This window comes from Hermetia illucens, chromosome 1, assembly GCF_905115235.1.
Source record: "Hermetia illucens chromosome 1, iHerIll2.2.curated.20191125, whole genome shotgun sequence".
Taxonomy (NCBI): Eukaryota; Metazoa; Arthropoda; class Insecta; order Diptera; family Stratiomyidae; genus Hermetia; species Hermetia illucens.
Window position 1 is genome coordinate 180,767,925 of NC_051849.1, and position 22,537 is coordinate 180,790,461.

Sequence of the window (22,537 nt, forward strand, 5' to 3'; positions counted from 1 at the left end):
AAATTTGGTGGACAGATGGGAAGTTTGAAATCTCACGCATACAGCGAGTAACACAAATTTAGGTGGAGTCTAAAGGCTCCCCATTCATGCAGATTTTTTTCACCGAATATAGTCGTGTAGGGTATCAAATGAAAGGTATCGATTAGTCCTTTCCAAATTATTATTATATTAGTGAATTGAAAAGTGCGCGAGTAAGGAGTCAAAATGTACACACATAAAGTGAGACAGGATTCATTTTCGGAAATTACCCAACCCAAAAATCCAAAAAAAAATAATCAGGAAAGTGCACTTAGATGAAATCTAGGCCTCAAAACATGTCCCATTCCGATATCTGCTCAAATAAACTTATTATTATTATTAAATTCATCCTAGGACTACCAAATTTCGCACTAGAGGACCATATTCAACATGCCAAATTTCATGGAAAAGATCAAACTTAGCAATTTCGCGTAAATTTACTGCTTCTAAAGCCAGGCAAATAAAATGTTGACATCATAATTAACGAGAATAATTGACATTCGCGTGAAATATTAAAATTCCATTCATGAAGAATCCCCAGCCCTTTTTGTATCTGTTATAGTTAAAATTCATCGCATTTGCTAATAGTATTAAACTCAGAATGTGAAGCGTATGACGTTGACTATTATCAATACAGGGCTTTCCCTCAAATGATTTATTTAAACCGCTTTCTAAGAAATAGAGGGGAATGGAATCTTTAACTATGAGACAGAGAACCATCATGCACTCGTCGCTCCTCACATCTTTTTCTTCAGCCTTTGTCGCGTTCACAAGGGGGGTCGTGAGCGGTTTCGCCATTTTATTTTATCAAATGCGTGATTTGGATGTAATCGCGAGGCTTTTAAATCCCCATCCAGCGTATCAAGCCATCGTTGTTTCGGCCGGCCTTTTGGGCGCTTACCATTGACCTCGGTGTTCAGACCAATATTGGCAAGTGAATTCTCGTTAGCGCGGATTACGTGACCATACCATCGAAGACGCCTCTCTGCCAGTTTTTCCACGATCGGTGCAAACCCATATCGATCACGGATATTCTCCTTTGGGATGTGATCAAAACGTGTCACGCCACTAGTCCAACGCAACATCTTCGTCTCCATTACCGCAAGAAGCCTTTCATTGTTTTTTATAGTCGACCAACACTCAAAACTATAGAGAGTGGTTGACGGATGACATTGCGGTAAATTTTAGATTTGAGACGTTAGCTGATACCTCGACCACAAAGTACACCAGTTGTCGAATGCCACTGCATTCAGGTTGCGTTAATGCGTGAACCAATTTCATTACGCCGTTCTCCATTGGCTGATAGTATTGGCCCGAGATATTTAAATCGCTCAGTTCTGGGCGCTGACAGAACTGAGCAATTTAAATATCTCGGGTCAATGCTATCAGCGAATGGAGTACTGTGTTCTGCTCCTCACATAAGGAAACATAAAACTTTTTATACCTGAAGCGTCAAGCTTCCCGTTTCCTGACTTGTTTTTCTTGTGGAAAGTGCAATCTAATTCGTCAGCAGCTCTATTTAAACACTGAGGAATCTCTCTCCAGACAACATTGTCGAGCAGATGCTGAGGAGCGCTGACAGGTGGAGCCGAGTTGTGCATTATGTTCGGGTTCTTCTCGACCGGTGGAGGGGCCGGATGGCAAGGGGTTCCTTGAACTAACAGTTCCCTTGCTCCTCTCCCCGCCAGTTTGTGCAAGGAATTCCCTGATTTGAAGCTTCTGTAAGACGGAAGAGCTCAGGGGCTAGCCCAAAGTAATGTAACAAACGGTTACAGGCCAGCTTTCTGACGACGGGGAGGTATTTTGTTGGTGGTGCGAAGACGTACCGTTGCGAGAGTCCAACACTCTGTACGTAAATGCATTCAACTACGCCACTCAAACAGAAAAACGTCCCTATAGTTTGATCGATAAAGTATTTGAATTGGAGGACAACTGGACCGCCAATAGTGAAATAAAAAAAAAAGCAAAATGAATGATACTCCTCGGTAGCCCTGAGTGAATAAGGACAGGAGAAAAATTGGATCAGCTTCAGAGAGTGTGAATCCCACAGGCTTCTGCAACCTGTAGCACCAACGTATTTGAACAACGTAATTGTAAAATAAAAAGACTCTGAGGATTCGAGCTCATCTTCTTCAATCCCTCGTTCTGGATATTTGTAACTTCGCAGATATTCCAAACGAATGTTCTTCTGAGTTGAGTATCTCTCAAAGCTTCTTCTCAGGACATACGTTCATCTTAAGTGCCTTATTTACATCCCATTTCTTAGCATCGAATCTGGACCAATGGAGCAACATACGTTCTGGTATCTCTGCCATATTGTCGTATCTTTGGCAGCTCGGGGAATCAGACTCTTCAAAATGGTGCAGGTACTGTCTTTCTTGTTCCTTCCCCGCTGAATCCATTTCTTAGTATATTAAGTATAAGTTTTTCGTAACTTAGCTTGACTTATTTCAGGTATGATTATAATCATAGGCCTTATCTGATATTGTTCTAATGACAGTGGATCCGCCAGACCCTAAGTGAGACTATTATGTTTTGACTTCAGGGGTTTATCTACTGTGAAGAGATTATTTATCAATCCATTCGTCAATCTACGGCTACATTTTTCAGGGCCAATTGGAATTAACATTTTCATTGCATTTAAATATTTTCCATATTCGTTGTTAAGCTTGTAAAGAAAAAGTTCATTTTCTTCAAAGTTACCTAATTTTACGACCATTTTCTATTTTTAGAAACGCCTTTTCGACGATACAAAAGAAGCTGAAAAAGCTCTCCACTACTTCGAGACACGGACTATTGGACAAATTTGCCAACTAACTCTGGCCCCGTTATTCAACGCAACAATCCTTAAAATCAAGGACGAACTGCAAGCATCTGATTTGATGGAACAATTCAACGAACACTTTGAACGAATCGTTCTGAATTTATGCAAGCTCTCACGTGAGACTTGGACCATATCCAGTTCGCTTCCACTTCCTGTACCATCACGAAAGAAGTGGGAAGCTCTACTGCAGGAAATAGCCAACTTGGAACATATGAACATTCAAGCTATGAGCTTGATTCGGAAACTTTTCGGAAAAAGCGACGAATCGAACTTAAATTTGGAGAATTCTCAAAAGGAGATTATCACGTCTTTGCTCAAAGGACTTGAAGTTGAATTGAATGAGGCCGGACAGAATTCGATTTCGGTACGAATCCTGGATATGTTCAATGAGGCGAAACTTTCGAAAAGTGAATTCGGTATTGAGGAGACTGCTACGAAGGAGCAACAGGTACGTAGGTGAAATTTGAAAGGAAGGACAACATAAGAAAATAATAGAAAATACTCTGATTTTTAGTCCTTGAAGTTAGCCACTGAAGTTCATTTGTTCTCAATTCCAACATAATTTCTTTCATTTCAGCCCCTTCCGGAACCATTTAGAAAAGAATTCATTATACGTCTTAGTGGAAAAACCGTCGACAAAGGACCTGGCGGTCCACAATTTCTTCGAGCTATCCTTGACAAACATTTGCGACTTTGCGGCGCATTCACCGAGAACACAACTTTTTTGTAGAATGTTCTTTACAATGATTTTTTTTTAATTTTTTTTATCGATGATTAAACGTTTTAAATCGAAAATGGTGATGGGATAAAGGTAAAATATACTCAATACACATACTAACAATAGAAATCAGATGTTTCATTTCCAAAGCACAATGTTCCACGTACGCTCCAGAGAAGAAGAAAATATGAAAAACATCGTTGATGGTGGTTAGTATAGTGTAACAATGTACCTTTCAAGCAATCGACATGCATTCAGCGTGCAAGGCTTCCCGAGAAAACTATTAGCGAAGCGGAGCATACCAGCGATAACTTCGATTCCACCCCCTGTTGTTGATTTTAAGTAGAAGAAATTAGTTGGTTTCATTGCACCAGGGCAAGCAGGCAAACCATCGCTTCTGCAGGTAATTTTAGAGGAACTTTTAATTGAAAGTGGTCCAGTGATTGTCTAAAAGAAAATTAATTTGAACAAAGATTTCGAGCAGTTAAATGATGAACAGGTTGTTATTGATCAGTATGGAGGCCCAATATATGAGGTATTGAACAACTAAACGTGCGATACCCAGATCCTCTCAAATAAAATTGTTAATATTATATCGGTATATATTGAAAATTTACTCTCTCTTCTTAAGTTCATGTTAATAACAGCTTTCTGCGCGAATGGAGCCGGAAAAATTCTTGACCCAGCGCACGAGCGAGGAGCGAGGAGGCATAACTAATCACATCCTTATCCGATTTCTTTCGTGCCTCAGGCGTCGATAAGTCACGATCTTTAAAAATCTCTTATTCCCTTTCTTCTATCTCTCAGTAACTCTTACAACTCATTCAAGGGTTATCGTCGGTCGTTATATGCCGCTGTAAGGAGAGAGCCTCACAGGTTGTGCCACATCGACACTCGAGTCAAGAAAGGTCGGATGAGGATGTAGTGTAGGGGTAGTCTGACAAATTAAAACTTGTCATGCTGAATATTTTCATTTTAACAGAATTTTCCTCTCGTGTGCTAAGCAGACAATCATCATCATTAACCCCGCAACAACCATTATCCGGTCCAGGCAGGCCTCCAGGAACCCCGGTTTAGTGCCGAGATCCATCGATTCGATATCCATAAGAGCTGTCTAGCATCCAGATCTACGCCATCGCTCCATCTCAGGCAGGGTCTGAGTCGTTTTCTTTTTCTACCATACATATTGCACTTATAGACTTTCCGGGCTGGATCATCCTCATCCATACGGATTAGGTGACCCGCCCACCGCAACCTGTTGAGCCGGATTTTATCCACAACCAGACAGTCGCTCATAGATTTCGTCGTTATGTAGGCTATAGAATCGTCCATCCTCATGTGGGGGGCCAAAAATTCTTCGGAGGATTCTTCTCTCCAATGCGGCCAAGAGTTCGCAATTTTTCTTGCTAAGAACCCAAGTCTCCAAGGAATACATGAGGACTGGCAAGATCATTGTCTTGTACAGTAAGAGCCTTGACCTTATAGTGAGACGTTTCGACCGGAACAGTTTTTTTAAGCTGAAATAGGCTCTGTTGGCTGCCAACGACTGTGCGATTTCATCATCGTAGCTGTTATTGGTTGTGATTTTCGACCCTAGAATGGAGAAATTATCAACGGTCTCAAAGTTGTAGTCTCCTATCTTTATTCTTCCCGTTTGACCAGTGCGATTTGATGTTGGTGGTTGGTTGCCCGACGTTGTCACCATATACTTTGTCTTGCCTTCATTGATATGCAGCCCAAGATCTCGCGCCGCCTGCTCGATCTGGATGAAGGCAGATTGGCATTTGTAGCTATATACGGATAGAAAAATGTGCGTTGAAGTTTCCTACATAAAATGAACACAAAACCTTTATACTCGAAGCGCGAGCTTCGGGTATTCCGACTTGTTTATTATTTTATATTAAGGATTTATTGGCGGATTGAACCAATCTGAAAGAAACTTTCCTCCACCTTTTTTGGTCCATTAACAGATTTTGTGGGTTTACCAGCCAACTTTTTTAAAAAAAAGATAGTCAACGCTTTTGTTCAGGGTAGGAGTAACCCATCACATACTGCTTGATCTGACCGAACACGGATACAAACTGTTATTTGCTCCCTTATGTATAAACTATATTCAAATCAAAAACCATGTTGTTTTCGTTCAAATTTTCTTGAAGCAAATTTTTCTGTAAGTGTTGATGAGGTCCTGATTACACATTTTTGTTGTCTATCAAGGAAAACTATGCGAAAACTCTAGTAGATCTTCTAACATAACGTTGCTAGTGCCTTAAGGACGGTGATGGCATCTTGGTATGATTTAGCCAATGATTAGAAATAATTTGCACATGAGTTGATAGGTGTGGCATTCTACTACCTTAGTGCGCCATCTCGTGCAAACGGCTCTCAGCTTAGTGCTACAGTGGCCTCTAACCTGGAAATAATCAGTACAGGGCTGCAAATGCGTTCAAAACTATGGTACTATTAAGTCGGTAGGCGGACTCTTGACAAACGCGTGATTCTGACTGTGGGCACAACCTCGTGTAAGGATTTGTATCCATTAAAGGGCGGCTTCGCTTGCTTATATAAACACTTGGATCATCTAAGGCCATTGCATATTCTAATGTAGACAACGACTTGCAACTAACTCTCATAAATTCAAAAATAAAAACAACGACACAGCCGCCAATAGCTCAAATTTTAAAAAGAGGTTGAACGACAGCCCGCCTTTCGGTCTTCCCGACCTAAATGGTGGATTTGTCCATAAATCACTTTGAGAGAAATGCAGCGTTCTCCTATGCGGACCCCTTTTCAAAATGTAGTGAGACCCACTGTTCCAGCGAGGAAGGGCAAATAGCGCACTTGGTGGTGGGAGTAGGTATATCATTATAGACAGTCACAGCTTTGGGGACCAAAAAAGGAGACCTCCGAAGATGGTCGAAAAAAGAAGCAGTGTCAGGAGAAAACAGCAGACGAAAAAGAGCAGTACTAGTAAAAATATTCAACTATTGCGGCTGCAAGCTATTTCCGCGGAGAGGATCGACAAAGGAAGAGAGGCCGTTAAACATTGTCTGGCGAATTATGAACGCTTAAAAAGACCAAATGCGTGACCTGGAAAACGTCGAGGCCGCTAATGTAGCGCTCAGCCGTGAAAAATGTCGCATCCTCTGTCCGAGAGTGTGTCAGTACCCGATAAAAGAAGGTGAGCAGAATTCGAAAAAGATCCACCCCCAATGATGCCTCAAAAGGATTTCCGTAAAGTGGTAACCAGACGAACCACGCAGTATTGAAAAAAAAAACACAAAAATGCAGTGAGAAGAGCATAAGTTTTAATATGACCCTAATGACCGAACTACATTAAAATTGAAGTCAACCAGGCAACGCACGACGAAACTGTTGTCCATTTCTGTAAAAATTCGGAATCTAGTTCAGCATAGTGGGCCAAAAACAGAGGAACAAAGTTTCTTTCTAATTGGCCTAGGACTCCCTCACATCCCTAAACACAAACTTAAAAGGGATAAACCGCAGTAAGTGATCCGCTTTAGCATGCTGGACGATGTAAGATCTTCTGTGGAAATTTTACAAGAAATCTGGAACTGTACTAAGTCAGAAGACGTTAGAATATATGTCACATTTGTCCGGCGGATCAAAACCGCTTGTCCCGCTTAAGTCTGATAGGAAGCGAATAGTTCAAAGCATCCTGAGAACGAGCAGTTGTTTCTTTCCTCGAACCGAGGTTGATTCTTGTTGAGGCAAAGAAAAAGAAAAGTTAAAAGAAGTGATCAGATGGAACTATCCAGTAGGAGTCACACCTGTCAACTTTAGAGACCCACAACTGACTATAGTTCGTATATCCGTGAAAAGAGGGAATCAACTTCTTGACGAGGTTAAAATAAGGACCGGATCTATAGGATACGAACAACGGCGGCTTTGATTGGATGAGTGCTGGACCTATAAATATTTACATTGCGGGTATATTCAGAGGGCAGGGAAGAGCATTTTGCTTTCCAAGAGTGGCAAGCCATATAGCCAATACCCTTGCATCCCAAGAATGTTGTGCTCTCTGCAAGGAACATGATGTATAGTGTAGATCACGTTTCTGGTTTCGAACGATACCAGATCTTCAAAGAAGAACTGCAGAAAGTACGAAGTCAAGCAGCAAGATCCATATCCTGCAAACGAATATGCACAGGAGTGTTTGAGAACTAATGGGGCAGATAGTTCGAGAGAAAAGAGCGCATTTGTTGTTCTTTACAGGGTAAGATTGAGTTAGGGGTTCAGAATTATGCTCTTTTAACCAATCTAGCATTGTTGACATCTAAGTTCGGGTTACCCTAAATTTGCAAGTACAAGTTTCATTTAAGTTCATTGTGCGTTCATCGTTTATCTCATAACCAACCGCATTTCGGGAAAACTCACAGCTGTGGAAAATGATATCCGGAATATAGAAGGAAGAATCCTAGTTGCAAAGCCAGAGCTTCTAAGTGGAGCATGAACCAACCAAATACCTAGTACCTTGAATCGGAGATAGTGCCCTTACAACCAGCGGGTAGCTAAGTCGGAATGCCCATATTAAATGCCTGAGTTAATATGGGCATTCCGACTTAGCTACCCGCTGGTTGTAAGGGCACTATCTCCGATTCAAGGTACTGGGGCATTGCACCTCTAGTGATAACCATTGAATTCCTTGCAAAGTGGTAAAGGGCTTGGCCCAATGTCTTCATGTCACTAGGTGGGATGTCGAGAAAATTGACGTAAGTCTGAAGCTGTTTCGAAAGGGGTTAATGAGCCACAAGACTGTCGTTGAATCACTAGTGGGCTCAACCCTGAACCACTTTCGATTTCTGACCGCACAAAAGGAGACCTCGCCACTGAACTTTGTCCCGTTCACAAGCGGGGTCGGCTAGTTGTGATCAGTCTTGCAGTTTTGCGGTTTTGATTCTATTAAATGCCTGATCTGGATACAATCGTGAGGCTTTACAATCAGGTTTCTTGCAGAGGGCAGATATCATTGCACCTTTTCCGAAGGGCTCTTGCGAGTTCCTCGGTCTTTCTAGTTAGGGTGCCAATATTTAGTGTGCAGCCAATTGCAGGCCAAGGCTGGTAAATGGCATTAACAGGAACAAATTAGGTCCGGGTATAAGTTGGACATCGGAACTCGGAATTCATCAATTACCCAGTTTGATGGAAGCAGTTAGAAAGTAGAGGGAATTGTGCAGGTCCTTTTTCTCTCCACCACATTCGCGGCTATTGACAGGGGAAGCGTTCCGTAGACTGTCTATTCTTTACTGTAAAGGAATTGAAAAAGCAGTATTGTCTATGGAGGACAAAAAAGTCGCGGAATCAGATGGTACCCCTAGTGAAAGATTGAAGCTTATATTTAGGCATAAGCTCGACATACTGGTCAGCGAAAACAACATATGTTTGGCAACCGATGTCTCTTCCTCATTCTGCAATGTTGCGGGATTGGTGTGACCCAAAATAGGCATTCGTGATTCGCCTTCACAGTATATCGGACACAAGGGGGAAATTACTCGAGAAGCTTATCAAGCTAAGAGCGACTGACACGATAGGTGCTGTACGGGGCTGGGAAAGCAATATGGACTGACAATTGATGCGATTGGAGAAGTGGTCTACACGATCATTTGAGCTGAGGTATCACTATGCTTGAGGCATTAGAAAATTGTTTAGACATTCCTGATTAACTTTTGCGAGCAGTAAGTAAGTAAGACCCGGGGTGGACAATGGATAATGAAGGATACTTCGCGGTCAGCTCAGGGATCTATATCCTGGTCAATCTCTGAAATACCTCACATGATGGTCTCCTGTCATATGATTCAGTTGGATATGCGGATGATGCTGCGACATTAGCCACCGCATGTTTGGGTCAGTAAGTCCAGTGTATACTAGAAATGTCGACGAATCAAATCAGCAGCTGGATGACTGAGCACGGATCCTGCTCAGCTTAGCCAGTCAATGAATTACCACACAGTCCTTCTTATACAATAATAAGATCGCGGTGGAGTTGAAAACAGGACTGAAATACCTTGACATAATAATATACTTGAGCTTGAGCTCAAGCTCAAGCTTCTTCAAACAAGTTCGGAGTACTGGCGGACAGAAATTTTTGCAATGAGCCAGTTGATGGTCAATGTTGGATTTTCCATATTCAATAGACGTCGTTCTTTTTGACGGTTCTGATGGGCGGTGCTCTAGTAAGCAAATGTACCGAAAGCAACTTATGTGGGCTCAACGACGGGATGCTTTGTGAGTAGCATCCGCCTACAACATTGTTTCGCCCAGTGGTGTTGGTATTAGCAGTAGTAATTCAGATCGTTATGCAGGTTGCGAAGTGGAGATCCATATTCGTCATCAAATTATTTTTGCCGAAGGAGGTCAGGTACTTTTGGACATCTTGGTTAAGGTTTACTGCAAATTGAGGGCATGCGGAGCTTGGTGGCACGTTTCAAAAATACGAAAGTCAATAGAAAAGACGGCATGAAACAATAAGAGAGATGGTCTTAATCCTACATCCTGTGCTAAGATATCTTTTTCGTTGCGAATGAGTCGAAACACTGTCTCTTTCAGCCACTATTTTGACGCTCTACAGGCAAAATCACCACAATTTTCCAATATTTTTGAAGAGGACTTTTTTTTCAACACAAACGTTTCTTTGCCAGTTTTAATAAAGCGAGTTCTGAAATCATCATTCATCTCATTAGAGGGTTATCATCATCCAAAAGAATACACCTCGCCATCTACAAAACATATGAAAACCGCTACATCTATTCATTCCAAAAAAGCTTTGAACTCTGCTCTGTAAACTCCTGCAAAGCTTTGGTTCCTGTCCAAGTTTGGTCCTTTTCGATAAATGTATCTCTCTCATGGTTTTCCCTGCTAAAAAATTCTCGTGTTACAATTTTCCCGAATCTCTCTCTCCCGTTGCTAGGGACAATAGGTCGATGGCTTTGTTGGAAACTGTGTCACGCATGCCCCTGCGTCGGAGCCTCCATTAAGGAAATCGCGGGATACATCTGTCCAACCATACACAGCAAACTTCGCTACAGGTAAAGAAGTCCTGCGACGTAGAAAACACGGTTGGTCTCTTGTTAAAAGTTTTCCGACTTCACCAGAAGAGAATATTTTAAAACAAATCCCTGAAATAGGAAAGTGTAGAATCCAAAAGGACTCGCGTAACATCCTTTTTCGAAATTTTCGAAGCACGTTTCTTGTAAAGTGTGTGCTGTGATTTCGCTTATTGTATCCCTCGTGCGCCTGTGTTGGTGGTAAAGCATACTATTGTGTACGTGTGTGGAAAATTTTTTCGCACAATACGAAAAAACCAGTAGCCCCCATTCAGTTGAGCTGTGAATTTTCCGGTACGCGGATCCCCCAGTGTCGTGTCTGGATGCGCCGTGCAACCTGAAAAGGGAAAAGTGAAATGTTGCAGAGTATCTGAGAAAGATTTACAGAAGAATTGCATAATTTGAATCTTGTTGACGAGGATTTGCCTGTTTTATTGTAGTGAAGTGAAAATTCATAGAGGAAAATAGAAAGTTTCGTAGGCGAATAGTGTACGTGGAAAATTTCTGTGAAAAATGTGCTTCTGAGCTTTTCAGTATTCAGTGCGTATGAATCGCTCGGGTGCGGTTATAGTTGCAAAATTGTTTGTTGAAAAATGGATAAAACTTTGATCCTGGGAGTTGTCTAAAATGGTTTATTATAAAAGGATATTTGCTGCTAGTTTTTGAACCTCTTCTTTGAACGTGGGATTCCAAATTACCCTCGACTGACGTCACACCTTCATAATATGTAGTACACTAGTCGTCTGAGTTCCCCGATTTGGTTATGTTCGCTTGGTCCCGGAATGTCCTGTATGTCGTTTTCATCCCCATCCCAGGTCAACACTAAGTTACAATTACGCTTCAGTTTTGGAACAGGGTATTAAGGACAGAATCTGGAGAGAGGGATTTAAAAGGTTACCAGGAAAACTCTATACATGGAATCTACCGGTAGGATTTCCGCTTCTTATTTTGTAGGTGTTCCTGCAAAGTAAGTGCTTAGATTCGACTTTTTTGTAGGATTAAATTTTTTCCCTAGTTCCGTTTTGGTACAACTTTCAGTGAAAAAAGCCTAAATCTTCGCTCTGAAGAACAAAACACACGAAATCCATACCGCCTTATGGTGTCCTTCTGTCCAATCCCAAGTATTCGGTTTGAGAACACTAGTGGGTTTCAATTAAGATTTTGCTTCAGTGGGGGATCTGTGAATTAAAAGTTCACGGAAACCGACGAAACCGAATTACAAAGCTATGGCCAATCTAGGCAACATTCTCCTGGTCTGACATTCTGAACGAAACATTCTACAGGAAAACATATACTCGTAGATGGCAAGCACTTCCACGCTAAATCCCATTTTCATAAAACCAAGAAATAGGTGGGTTCTCCTCCTTGAGTCACAGTCCAGACCGGAACACAACAGCTGTATGTCTAGGCTTTTAACCTTTAACCTCAACGATAGTGCACTGACAAAGATATAGTAGACTATGGCCCCCAGCCTAGCCCTTTCAATTACACATTCGCATTGTTGCTGCTTCCCTTCATTATCACTAAGGCACCACAAACTCAAGCTTGCGTGACTTCCTTTATTACATTCTCTCCATGCAATAATGCAATTAAAGAAAATCCTTTTACGACTGGATAATCGGATAATTGTTAAGTTTTCCTAAGTTAAAGTTCCTTCTCAGCGAAAATTTTATTGAAGCAGACGAGCGGGAAGGCACATTAGTCCAGTTGCTGTGTACGGTTGCTGAAGGATATTTAAGTTTTGCTTCTTTTTTTGCGCACTAACACTATTCGTAGAAATTGGGAAAGTGAGATTCAAAGGATAGACATAGCAGCCAAAAGGAATAGGAGAACTGGAGGTGATTGATTTTATATTCCAGCCACATCATTGGATTCCTGTGTTGTCATTGGGAACAGGAAGTATTTTCAAACAATTCTAAGCACGTACCTTTCGGTGAAATTTGGAGAGTTTACCCAACTACTAAGAAGAAGTACAATAAGGCGATGTAGGAGTTGATTATTGGATGCTGTTTGACCAATTAAGGGTAGACGACACTTCAATTGAAAGAAATATCAACTATAACGGTCAATATACATGCATTGAACAAACATCTGCTACGAAATAGTACAGGGGCTGGATAACAACTTGAGAGTAGCATACAACTGTGCATGTCTCCATGGTTTGTATTTGTGAATACCCGCCCTGGATGCGCCACACAGTCTACATACCTTGGTAACTACAATTGAAGCCCCACCGTGTGTGAACAGAACCCTTCCATGCAAAGTATGGGCAAACGGAAGCTGTGTTATGATCTCAGGTCTTCGAATCACGAGATTAGCCATGGCCACGAGACTACCTCGGTGTTTGGGTAGAAAGAACAATGCATTCCAACCTTTCACTGAAATATACGAGGAAGGCAAACAGTTTTTAGGGTTTTGTGGAAGATTGACGAAGTCTGTGACGATCCAGAGTCCATAGCCCAATTTAAAATTGGCAGAAATTCCCCTGAGTAGCCGGATCTGATACAATTTTATACAGGCGACGTACTCTGATATTACAATGATTTTAACAAGGGTGCCAGATGCGGCTTTACGCTAATGGAGAGAGTTGTACTGCTTCTCAAGTCTGGCGGCGTACAACAAGATAAGTTTGGCTAAATGACAGAAATTGAAGGAATTATATCTTCAAGAATTTAGGCCACAATAGGCTCATTGCCCATTCATGTAGGATTCTTATCCATTAAAAAAAATCACGCCAAGTCACCATACCCGAAAAGAGAGAAAAAATATAATTCTTCAGCTTCGGTAATATCACCTTCAATAATTCGTTCTGATTTTAAGGTTTTGTGTAAAACAAAACCTTATTAAAATTGGTTTACTATCTGTCCGTCCGTTTGTCCATCTGTCTGTCTTTTTTGTTTTTTTTTTGTTTTGTTGAGGAGGTGGAAATCTTCAAAAGACACTGGCCTGGACACGCCAGCGTGTGGGATTCTTACCCGCTAACACCACGACTCCCCCAAAGCCCCGTGAAACCACCGTGCGGTATTACATCACGGGGTGGAGTCAGCTCATTTTAGCTTGGTCCCCTTTCGTCCCTACCGCGCTTTTCTAATCTCCTCTGCCTTTCGCACTTTGCTCTGGATAGATACGACCATGGAGTTGATCGCATCCTAGTCTCCCTGACATGCTAATATTTTTCGCACCAGATTCTCTGGTACGAGCACCTCTCCTAGAGTCTCCTCTAGGTTCTTCCTTACCTCCACAAACCTTGGACAGTGGAAGAATACATGCTCTGGATCCTCTGGGACTCCATCGTAGTTTGGACAATCGGGTGAGGTATCTAGTTAAAACCTGGTACCGGCGATATCCTCCATGCCCCGTGAGAAACTGTGTAAGATTATAATTAATCTCACCGTGACGTCTCTCCAACCACTCCTTGATAGCAGGGCTGAGCCTGTGTGTCCACCGACCCTTTCCCGAGCGTTCCCAACGATCTTGCCATCTATTTAGAGATCTCTCCCTTTCGGCGTTCTTCGTCTGCGTTAAAGGAGTGATAGATTTCGCATTATATATATTCGTCATTTCATCTGCCAAGATGTTAATGGGCATAATTCCAGAGATGACGAATGCTGTATCATCTGAGACAGTCCTGAATGACCTAAGGGCGTCCTCAGGGCTGTTCTTCTGTAGACTGAGCTCAGTTTGTTACCGTTAAATGCAACCTGCAATGCCTTTCCCCAGACTGGTGCTGCATAGAGTAGGATCGAACACACTAGCCTAGCTATAAGCAACGTGGAAGCCTGCCGTGGCCCTCCCACGTTCGGCATCATCCTGGCCAGGGCGACACTTGCAGTGGATGCTTTATCATAAACATACTGCACGTGTTGCTTATAGCTAAGCTTCCCGTCTATCATCACTCCCAAGTATTTGATGGCAGGTTTAGAACTGATGATATCATTCCCAATTTGAATACGGGCGAAATTTCTTTTACGGCGCTTGGTGATGAGGACTGCTTTCGTTTTTTTCCTCCGCAAGTATCTGACCAGAACTCTATAGTCCACCCTTAACAGCACTGATCGCTTCGTTTGAATATAACTCAGCATCTTCGAGGTGCTTTGCGACCACAACGTATATATCGCGCTATATCGTCGGCGTAGCCCACCACCGTGGTTTCCTCCGGCAGGGGAAGATTAAGTACACCGTTGTACATGACGTTCCACAGTTGTGGGTCCAATGCGGAGCCCTGCGGGATACCCGCGGAAATCACGTAGTCCTGGGGTCCGTCATCGGTGTCATGCCAGAGCCTCCTTTCAGTTAAATAACTATCGACAATTGCAGCGAAAGGTAGGAGGGAATGCGAACCTTCGCTAGGGATTTCCGTATTAGATTCCAATTGACCGAATTGAATGCATTTGTCACGTCCAGGGTTACTACCACGCAATATTTGCGGGAACTACCCTTTCCATGGATTGCATCTGCGGCCAAGCCAGTAACCAATTTGATGGCATCAATGGTTGATCTGGCTTTACGGAACCCATATTGCCGATCTGAAAGCCCCCCTTGGCTCTCAACAACCGAGAGTAATCCATTATGGATTAGCCGCTGTAACAATTTCTCCACCGTGTCCAAAAGACATATGGGTCGGTATGAGGATGGTTCACCTGAAGGTTTTAATATTTTAATATACCCTCGAATATTCATGCTTCGAATAACTCAGCGAACATGTCCGGCCTGGATTTCACGGCAAGCTTAAGAGCCTTATTCGGTACTCCGTCCAGGCCCGGTGCTTTATTGTCTCCTATTCTACCGCAAACCTCCAGCAGTTCGTCTCTTGTGAGTGGAGGAATTGCCGTCACATTCAGAGATTGCTAGAATATGTCCGTGCTCTCCTCTTGCTGGAGGAATAACCCCTGGATGATTTTCAGGAAGAGGGTGGGACAAGTGATCTGCGAAGAGGAACGGCCTCTGAATCGGCCCATCACGATTCTATAAGCACTGCGTCCCCTAGCATTTGGTTCTCTGCTATCCCACTCTAGGGTCCAAGCATTGAAATCACCAGCAATCACTTTTGGACTTCGTCCCCTTGCATTAAGAACATCACAGCAGCATTTGCTCGAATTCAGACAGTGTCAAACTTGGTGGGGCGTAGCAGCTGTATACATATACACCACGTTTTTTGGCTCACACAAAACCACTGGCTACCTGACTTGCAGTACATTGTATGGCCTGTCGACCGCAAGCCCATATCGCCAAGCTCCACCAGTTGAATCTGTGACCCATATGCCACCGTGACTTATGATGGCAATTTCCATTTCAGATTCGAACGTGGTCTGCTCAAGTAAATCCTGAGCGAACCTGCATTGAGGTTTATTTGAATAAACCTCATTTTCTCATTGCAGTGAGCACCTTCCTAAATTCCGGACATATACCACTTCCGGCAATGTGCCGGTTATCCTGTCCTCTTTTACCTCGCACAATAGGTATTTGTGGTCCCTTTTGCACTCTTTGGCAATATGACCTCTCTCCCCACATCTTCTGCATTGATGGGATCCATCAATGCTGCTGGTGCATGCCTTCGCGAAGTGTCCAAACATGAGGCAGTTAAAGCACCTCCTTAGTGAAGTTTGTTCTCTTAAACGGCAGAAAACCCATCCAATCCGACCCTTCCGGCAGCTAACAATATCTGCGCTGCTTCCGCTGGTACTCGTATTGCGGCCGTTTGAGTGCCACCATAGGCTTTTCGTAGGCCCACAACAGAATCCTCTGTAAGTTCTTTCACCTGGAATTGCTCCTTCAGAGCAGCACAAATTTCTCCTTTCGATGTCACTGCATCGAAATCCTTACATTGTATATAGATCACATGCTTTTGGGCGTGCACTCCGGCGTTCTCCCCAAGTGAGTTTTTCACTTGAATGCGAAAGTCATCAACTTTAGTCCAACCATCGTTTTCGTTTGTCTTGGGCTTCCTAACGCTGCTCGAGCGTCCTATGTAAGCTTTCCTCCTTTTGAGCTGTTGGTGCTGGTTTTCAGAATGCCCTGCCCGCCTTTTTTCTCTTAGACGCCTGCTAATTATTTATAGGATCCCCCTCTTTTCGACGTAATCTTTTATTTCGCCGTGATTCGATAATAGTACGGTTAGGCGTCACTTGGGGTGCTTGTGATACTGTTTGCACACCGGGGTTCAGTTGGTGGAGATCTCAAAGTTGACGAGCTTTTCTTGAATGGATCCTTTCCTTGTCCCTGGAGCACCTCCTGCTGTCGCGCATCTTGAACATATTTTTAGTAATTGGCATCCTAGAATCACGACATTTTGTAGTAATGTAGGCTACAACATAGAGCATGATCCTTCGGACCTCCCAATCTTCTAAGCTATCCCCTTAGAGTACATGATCTATTCAAGCGTCTTTTTCAGCCTCCTTCTCTCGCTTTCGAATCTGAGGTAGTGGAAGAATACGATTTTAGGTGTGCTTTGAGCTACTATTTACAATTTGGTAGATTAGATTTCAAAACAGTATAGGCAGTATAGGTTATAGCAGGATCCGTATCTCGTAGTATTGGATTTCCTCACGAGAGCGCTCAACACTTTGTCTAATATGATGGATAAGTTTGTATGCGCTGGCGCTTTAGGGTTCTACCCATCTGGACCGCCAGGAGTTTCATGACTATGTCCTTTTTTGCTCCACTTTGTACTGTGTTCGTTGCCAATGAATGCCATCTCCTTTATTATACAACAGATGTATTTAATATGCAAACAAGTCGATTGGGATAATACTTGCTGCAACCAATGCAAACACTGTTCTACGAAGCCGCCATCGTGTCCTATTCTAGGAGAGGATTCACATGATAAATCATCTTCTATAGAAAATGATCTGTTGCCGGTCACTGTATCATTATATGCATGCGTGGAATACAACGCCTAGAAATAAGTTTTCAGAGCTAGATGTCTCCTGTCTGCCTCTTTCTCAGTGAATATCCTGACTTCCTCTTTCAGGAAACGTAAACTGAATGTTTCTGTGATTTGTTCAGCGCTTTACCAAATTTCCTGAAGTTATTTCGCATTGCTTCTCTAGTCGCATTGCTAGACGTCGTCAGTTCTTTTTTGTATCTTGATTAGTGCTCGGTTTGTTTTGTTCGGCTGACGAGTTTTGGGAGATCTGCCTTAATCCTGATTAGATTCGTGTTCCAGCCTGGCAGCTGGCCTCATACGGATTGATGATGGCTCTGTTGATATCTCCAATATTTGTCTCTAGATCCAATCCATTCGTGGTATCACCGTCTATTTCTAGATGAGCCATGTTATTACGCAGATATGGAAACACCAATCTATTCTTCTGGAATTTCTTACTATTCTATCCATTTCATAGTTGCAGTTGTCATCGTATTATTATATGGTCCAACGTAAAGGCTTCCTCCGAAACTGGCCCATTCATAAAAGCATTTGAGAACATTTTTATTTGGTGCTATGTTGCTATGAAGGGAAGAAAGTATTCACCTCTTTATTTGGTATCGCTGTTTTGTTGTATGCGTTGACACAAGAGAAGTGGGAGAGCTTTCCTCGCGAAGAACTTCACCAGTTCAAAGACTTGTTTATGTAAGATCGTGGTGTCGCCTTCTGGAAAAAAACCCGATACATCTACTGCCACTACTCGAGTTAGCGCTGACAATTGATTCTGTTAACCATTGCTGCTCTTCTCCAGTATGAAAGCATCGTCCTTCTCCACTGATGTGGAACTTTCCTGTGACTCGCTATCCACCTAAAGCCTTAGGGGATCTAAGTCGAAACCGTCTGTGCTCTCTTTGTCAATAGACAGCAGGTCTATCTCCTGTCCTTTCGGCCTCCATAGGCCTCAAAATTCAATGATCCTGACAGATTTTTCACCTGATATGTCCTCCAAAATCTCCTTCTTCGGGTCCTTGTTGTTCACATGCTTACAACGATGGCTAGAAAAACCTGTTGCAGATAATCCTTTCTACAATATTCGATATTGTGTCCTCAGTAAGTGTGGGTAATGTACTAATTTTTCAATGTGCATAATTTCTTTAAGGTATGGTGTATGAATAGGTCGGACTTTTTTTTTGACCCCTAGGCAACCCACAATGTTGTTGTCGCTGATTCTGTTACCCCGCACTCGTTGGATCGCGCTGCTGTTCAGCAGTTTTGGTGATGAACGAAAACAATATCAACTACAATAATCAATGGGGGGAATTTCTAGCAAAAAGTTTTTAGAAATTAAAACTCAACACCGTCTCCGTCGCTAGTCGTAATTTTTTATTCGGCATATATCGATATTTCGGGAACAACTTTTTCCCTTCTTCAGTAACGGGTGTATATCAGTATAAAGTCACCGATATATGCCAAATAAAAAATTACGACTAGCGACGGAGACGGTGTTGAGTTTTAATTTCTAATACCTACTACTTTTTTTCGACCAAAACGACATGGAGATTAACGTGAGTAACCCCCGTATAGGCATAATCCCACGGTTCTTTTCGAACATGGATTGATTTCGAGACCACAATCAGAGAACCGTCATGATTAGTGCAGCGTTACTGGTTTATACTGGGTGCGGGCTCGACATTTATACTAGTGGACGCGACATCTATTTAACACCTTTACCGCAACTAAGGGGTACGGCGCCCGAGTTGTACAATGCAATTCCACGTTTACGCTCACAGGGAGCTCTACCTGGGATACGGGCACAACCACCAAAGAATTCACACAAAGGGCCAACCGCCAATAACCGGACCGCGAGCGTAGCCTCTAAGAATTCTCCTAGAACATGTGCTCTCAGCCATTCCGGTTCTCGGTTCCCCGGTTCGTGGCAAGGACTAGTTCAGATGAATCCTATGCCGACTCGGGTTTGAACGTCCTCTTCGAGTAGGTGCGGACGGCCCTCCTCAACCAGTTGACCAGAATCAGGTTAGCGCGAGAGGACGAAACGGGCAATTCACTTGCATCCACCTAAAGTAATGTTTGATATCCTAGCTTCTCATTACTTCTCTGTAAACTATAGCCCATTCGTTACGTCCGTCTCCTCATATATCTGTTTGAAACTGTTTCTTTTACTCTTTCTTATAGTTTCTATTGAAGGTGCTTAAAAGCGTCCATTGGATCGGCACTATTGGTTTCCCTTTCTTCTTCTGGGAAAGTCTTTGCCTTCTCTCGTAGTCAATTGAATGATTTGAGGGTGCCATCAGTTGAAAAGCGGTCGCAGTGTCTTCAGAAAATGGGTTCTTCTCAAAAAGCATTCCAACCGAACCGCTCTCCTAGTATGAACTGAATACTCTTTTTTACCTCTGACTCAATTTTAATCCCCACAAAAATCGCTTAGCGATCACTGTAGGAACAATGCTTACAAATATCTTAAATGGTTCTCTAATATGGCAGCGTCTTCCTAGTAAAGTGATTTCTCGTCTCGGTGAATTTTTCATGTAAGATACGTTCTCTTGCATTCATCCTTCGCCTTATCCAAAAGCGCACGTTTTACTTTCATCGGTTATGAATGGCGACTTGTATCCTCTTGGGTTTGCAAGTAACATGTTCAGTGAACCTTCATAATCAGCGGAATTTAGGAAGAACATACAAATTTTAGATATATGCCTTTCCAATCTGGCTTCAGAGTGTTCCATGGCCACTTTCTTATACTACACACCCACAACGCTACTCAACCTGTTTTATCTCTCACTCGGAGGCCACTCTATAATAGTGATTGTTTTAAGACCTGTACTATACCCTAGACCCTCTTTCTCTCTCCATAGCGTGCCAGTTACGCCAGCTTCTCCTAAACCTTTTTTCTCTCTTCGTTGCGTACCAGTTGCTTCAACTTCGCCATCGCTTTGTGGCTGAAACTAAGGCATCTGGTACATCGCTTTAGTGCCTTTCTATACCGAGAAATAAGCCTACCTACGTTCTTTCTCGGCCGGTTCGTCATTCCCTACATTTCTACTTTAGAACTTGAAACGGTTATATCCCTGAAGTTCTGGAGTTCCAACCCGAGATATCCATTTCGAAATCTCCTAAAATAGCATTTTTGACATTTTTTTCGAGGTAGACAAACTCCACATCTGCCTTAAGGTTTCGGTGATTTCGGCTCAGTTTCCCACTCACGGTTGGAGATAATTGTCTCTCCAGTAGGGAGCTACTCCGGTTTTTCTTCTTTTCGACAGATACCTTTTTTCGAGTCCCCATTCTTTCTCTTTTAAGGATTCACTTTCACATATGTTGAGTTCATTTATTTACAATAACTTCAGACGCTATTTTGACCTGATTCATGCTATTGGCCAATTTCATACACGATCTATGCAGACGTCAGTATGTTCTGATCGTTTTTCCTCCCTTGACCCCCGCTAGTTAACTTAGTACCTAAGGTACTACTTAATTCGTCTATACTTCCAAGTGTGTATCGTGAGTTCATTTGGAGGTGGCCCATCATAATTCGTTTACAGAACTTTACTCATAGGGGCACATGTTACGCGCCTCTGCTAGAGTAAGACATTTTCCATGCCAAGACCACGGGGTGTTGCCTTTGTTCATAAACAGGTTCCAAGGGTGGGTTCTGTATATTGTACGGGATCTCTAAATCGAATCATTGGTTTTTGTCTTTCCTTATAATTTTCAGTGCAGCTCCCATTCTATGAGCGTAGATTGCTAGGCTACGGACTATGCTCTTCATTCAAGATTTAATCCGAGATACAATTCTTGCAAACATCTCCACAAAGATCCTTCAGTCGATCTTATGCTATACTTAACCACTTTCTGAGCCTTTTTTACACGAACTTCAGTCATCGAACTCGCTACTTAGAATTCCTTAGAGGGATACCCTCACTGTTTCGTTTTGCCTTGCTAATCTTGAATTCAATTAGAATATTTTTCCCTTTTATGGAAATACTAAGGGGGCAGGTTTCCTCGAAAAGTCCTTTTATACTGGCGTAGAACATTTGGTTTGCTTTCTTGTAAATATGACACGGCTTGCCAAGAACTGTAACCTCGGCGTCCAGTACAAATTTGTACATTATAAAAATTTCAGAAACAAAAAGTTGGTATATTATAAAATCTATGCTATCCCGTTAAAAGCGTGATGTGGTTTCACGTCCGCTACACTCTAACGAGAGATATTATACCAGCTGACGCTACCGTAACGTTCGGACTCTGCACCAGAAAATGCTATCGCCTAAATTCAGTAGCTGTTTTCTGCTCTTGCCAGATATTCTAGTTGTTTAAGTCTTTGGGTATTGATGGTCAAACTACTCCTACCAACAGGACAAGGAAGAGAGCGAGACCACCCTGCATTCCATATGCAGCTTCCCAGTCTCCTTAGACGAAGAGGTTTCGGCAAGGTTTTCTCCAAGGAAAAAAAATGCGCACTCTCTGCCTTTGGAAGATTTGCATAGATTCGCGGGAAGTTATTAAATACGCAATTTTAGTAAAAGAGCAGTAGAACGAGCCTAACAAAGGCCTAAGTGCTCGCAACTACCGTTCTTACTACCTAGCCACTTTACTGCTAAAGAAACCCTAAATATTATAAGGAGAACCTTCTTTACCGCAGGTATATCTGAGGATTGTTTGATATCAGCCCTGATACGGACTGCAGATTGTCATTTGCCTTTTTCGAGGAGAAAGGTTCTGATATCCGGCGGCAACTTTGATCCACAGGCTCTAGTTGCAATAGGTATTGCTTGCTGGAGATGCAGATTTACTGACGCAAGCTGGTCAGTCAGATTACAGCACTTTCATTCTGCATACTGTATTATCGCTAGATCACCGTGAAATATTACACAAGGAGAGTTGTAGTCTATGCAAGCATGCCCATGTTCCTTGTTCGCTTCCGGCACGGTCCGCAAATGGTGGAATTGTAAGTCGACCTTCATACCTTTTTCCCTTTTCAATTATAGTGGTGCATTCAGGTCAATCGGGGGAATTATTCCAAAACGATGCAA

At 42.5% G+C, this 22,537-nt stretch overlaps 2 protein-coding genes across 10 annotated transcripts in view; both read left to right on the forward strand.

Annotated features, from left to right (window-relative positions):
* LOC119646844 (rab3 GTPase-activating protein catalytic subunit) overlaps positions 1-3,689 on the forward strand; it is a 477,376-nt gene extending 473,687 nt beyond the window's left edge. Inside the window, exons 8-9 of the mRNA XM_038047466.1 lie at positions 2,751-3,290; positions 3,420-3,689. Coding sequence (XP_037903394.1) covers positions 2,751-3,290; positions 3,420-3,572 — 693 coding nt within the window. The 3' untranslated portion in view covers positions 3,573-3,689. The remainder of the gene's footprint in view (positions 1-2,750; positions 3,291-3,419) is intronic.
* Positions 3,690-10,557: 6,868 nt separating this feature from the next.
* Positions 10,558-22,537, forward strand: part of LOC119661449 (probable G-protein coupled receptor 158) — a 207,119-nt gene continuing 195,139 nt past the window's right edge. For 6 of the 9 annotated variants that reach the window (XM_038070794.1, XM_038070799.1, XM_038070800.1 and 3 more), the window contains exon 1: positions 10,653-11,110. The gene's annotated coding sequence lies outside the window, so the exon portion shown is untranslated. Of the gene's footprint in view, positions 10,604-10,652; positions 11,181-11,216; positions 11,549-22,537 lie in introns of those variants that run through there. The other 3 variants (XM_038070796.1, XM_038070795.1, XM_038070797.1) reach the window with 3 other exon arrangements.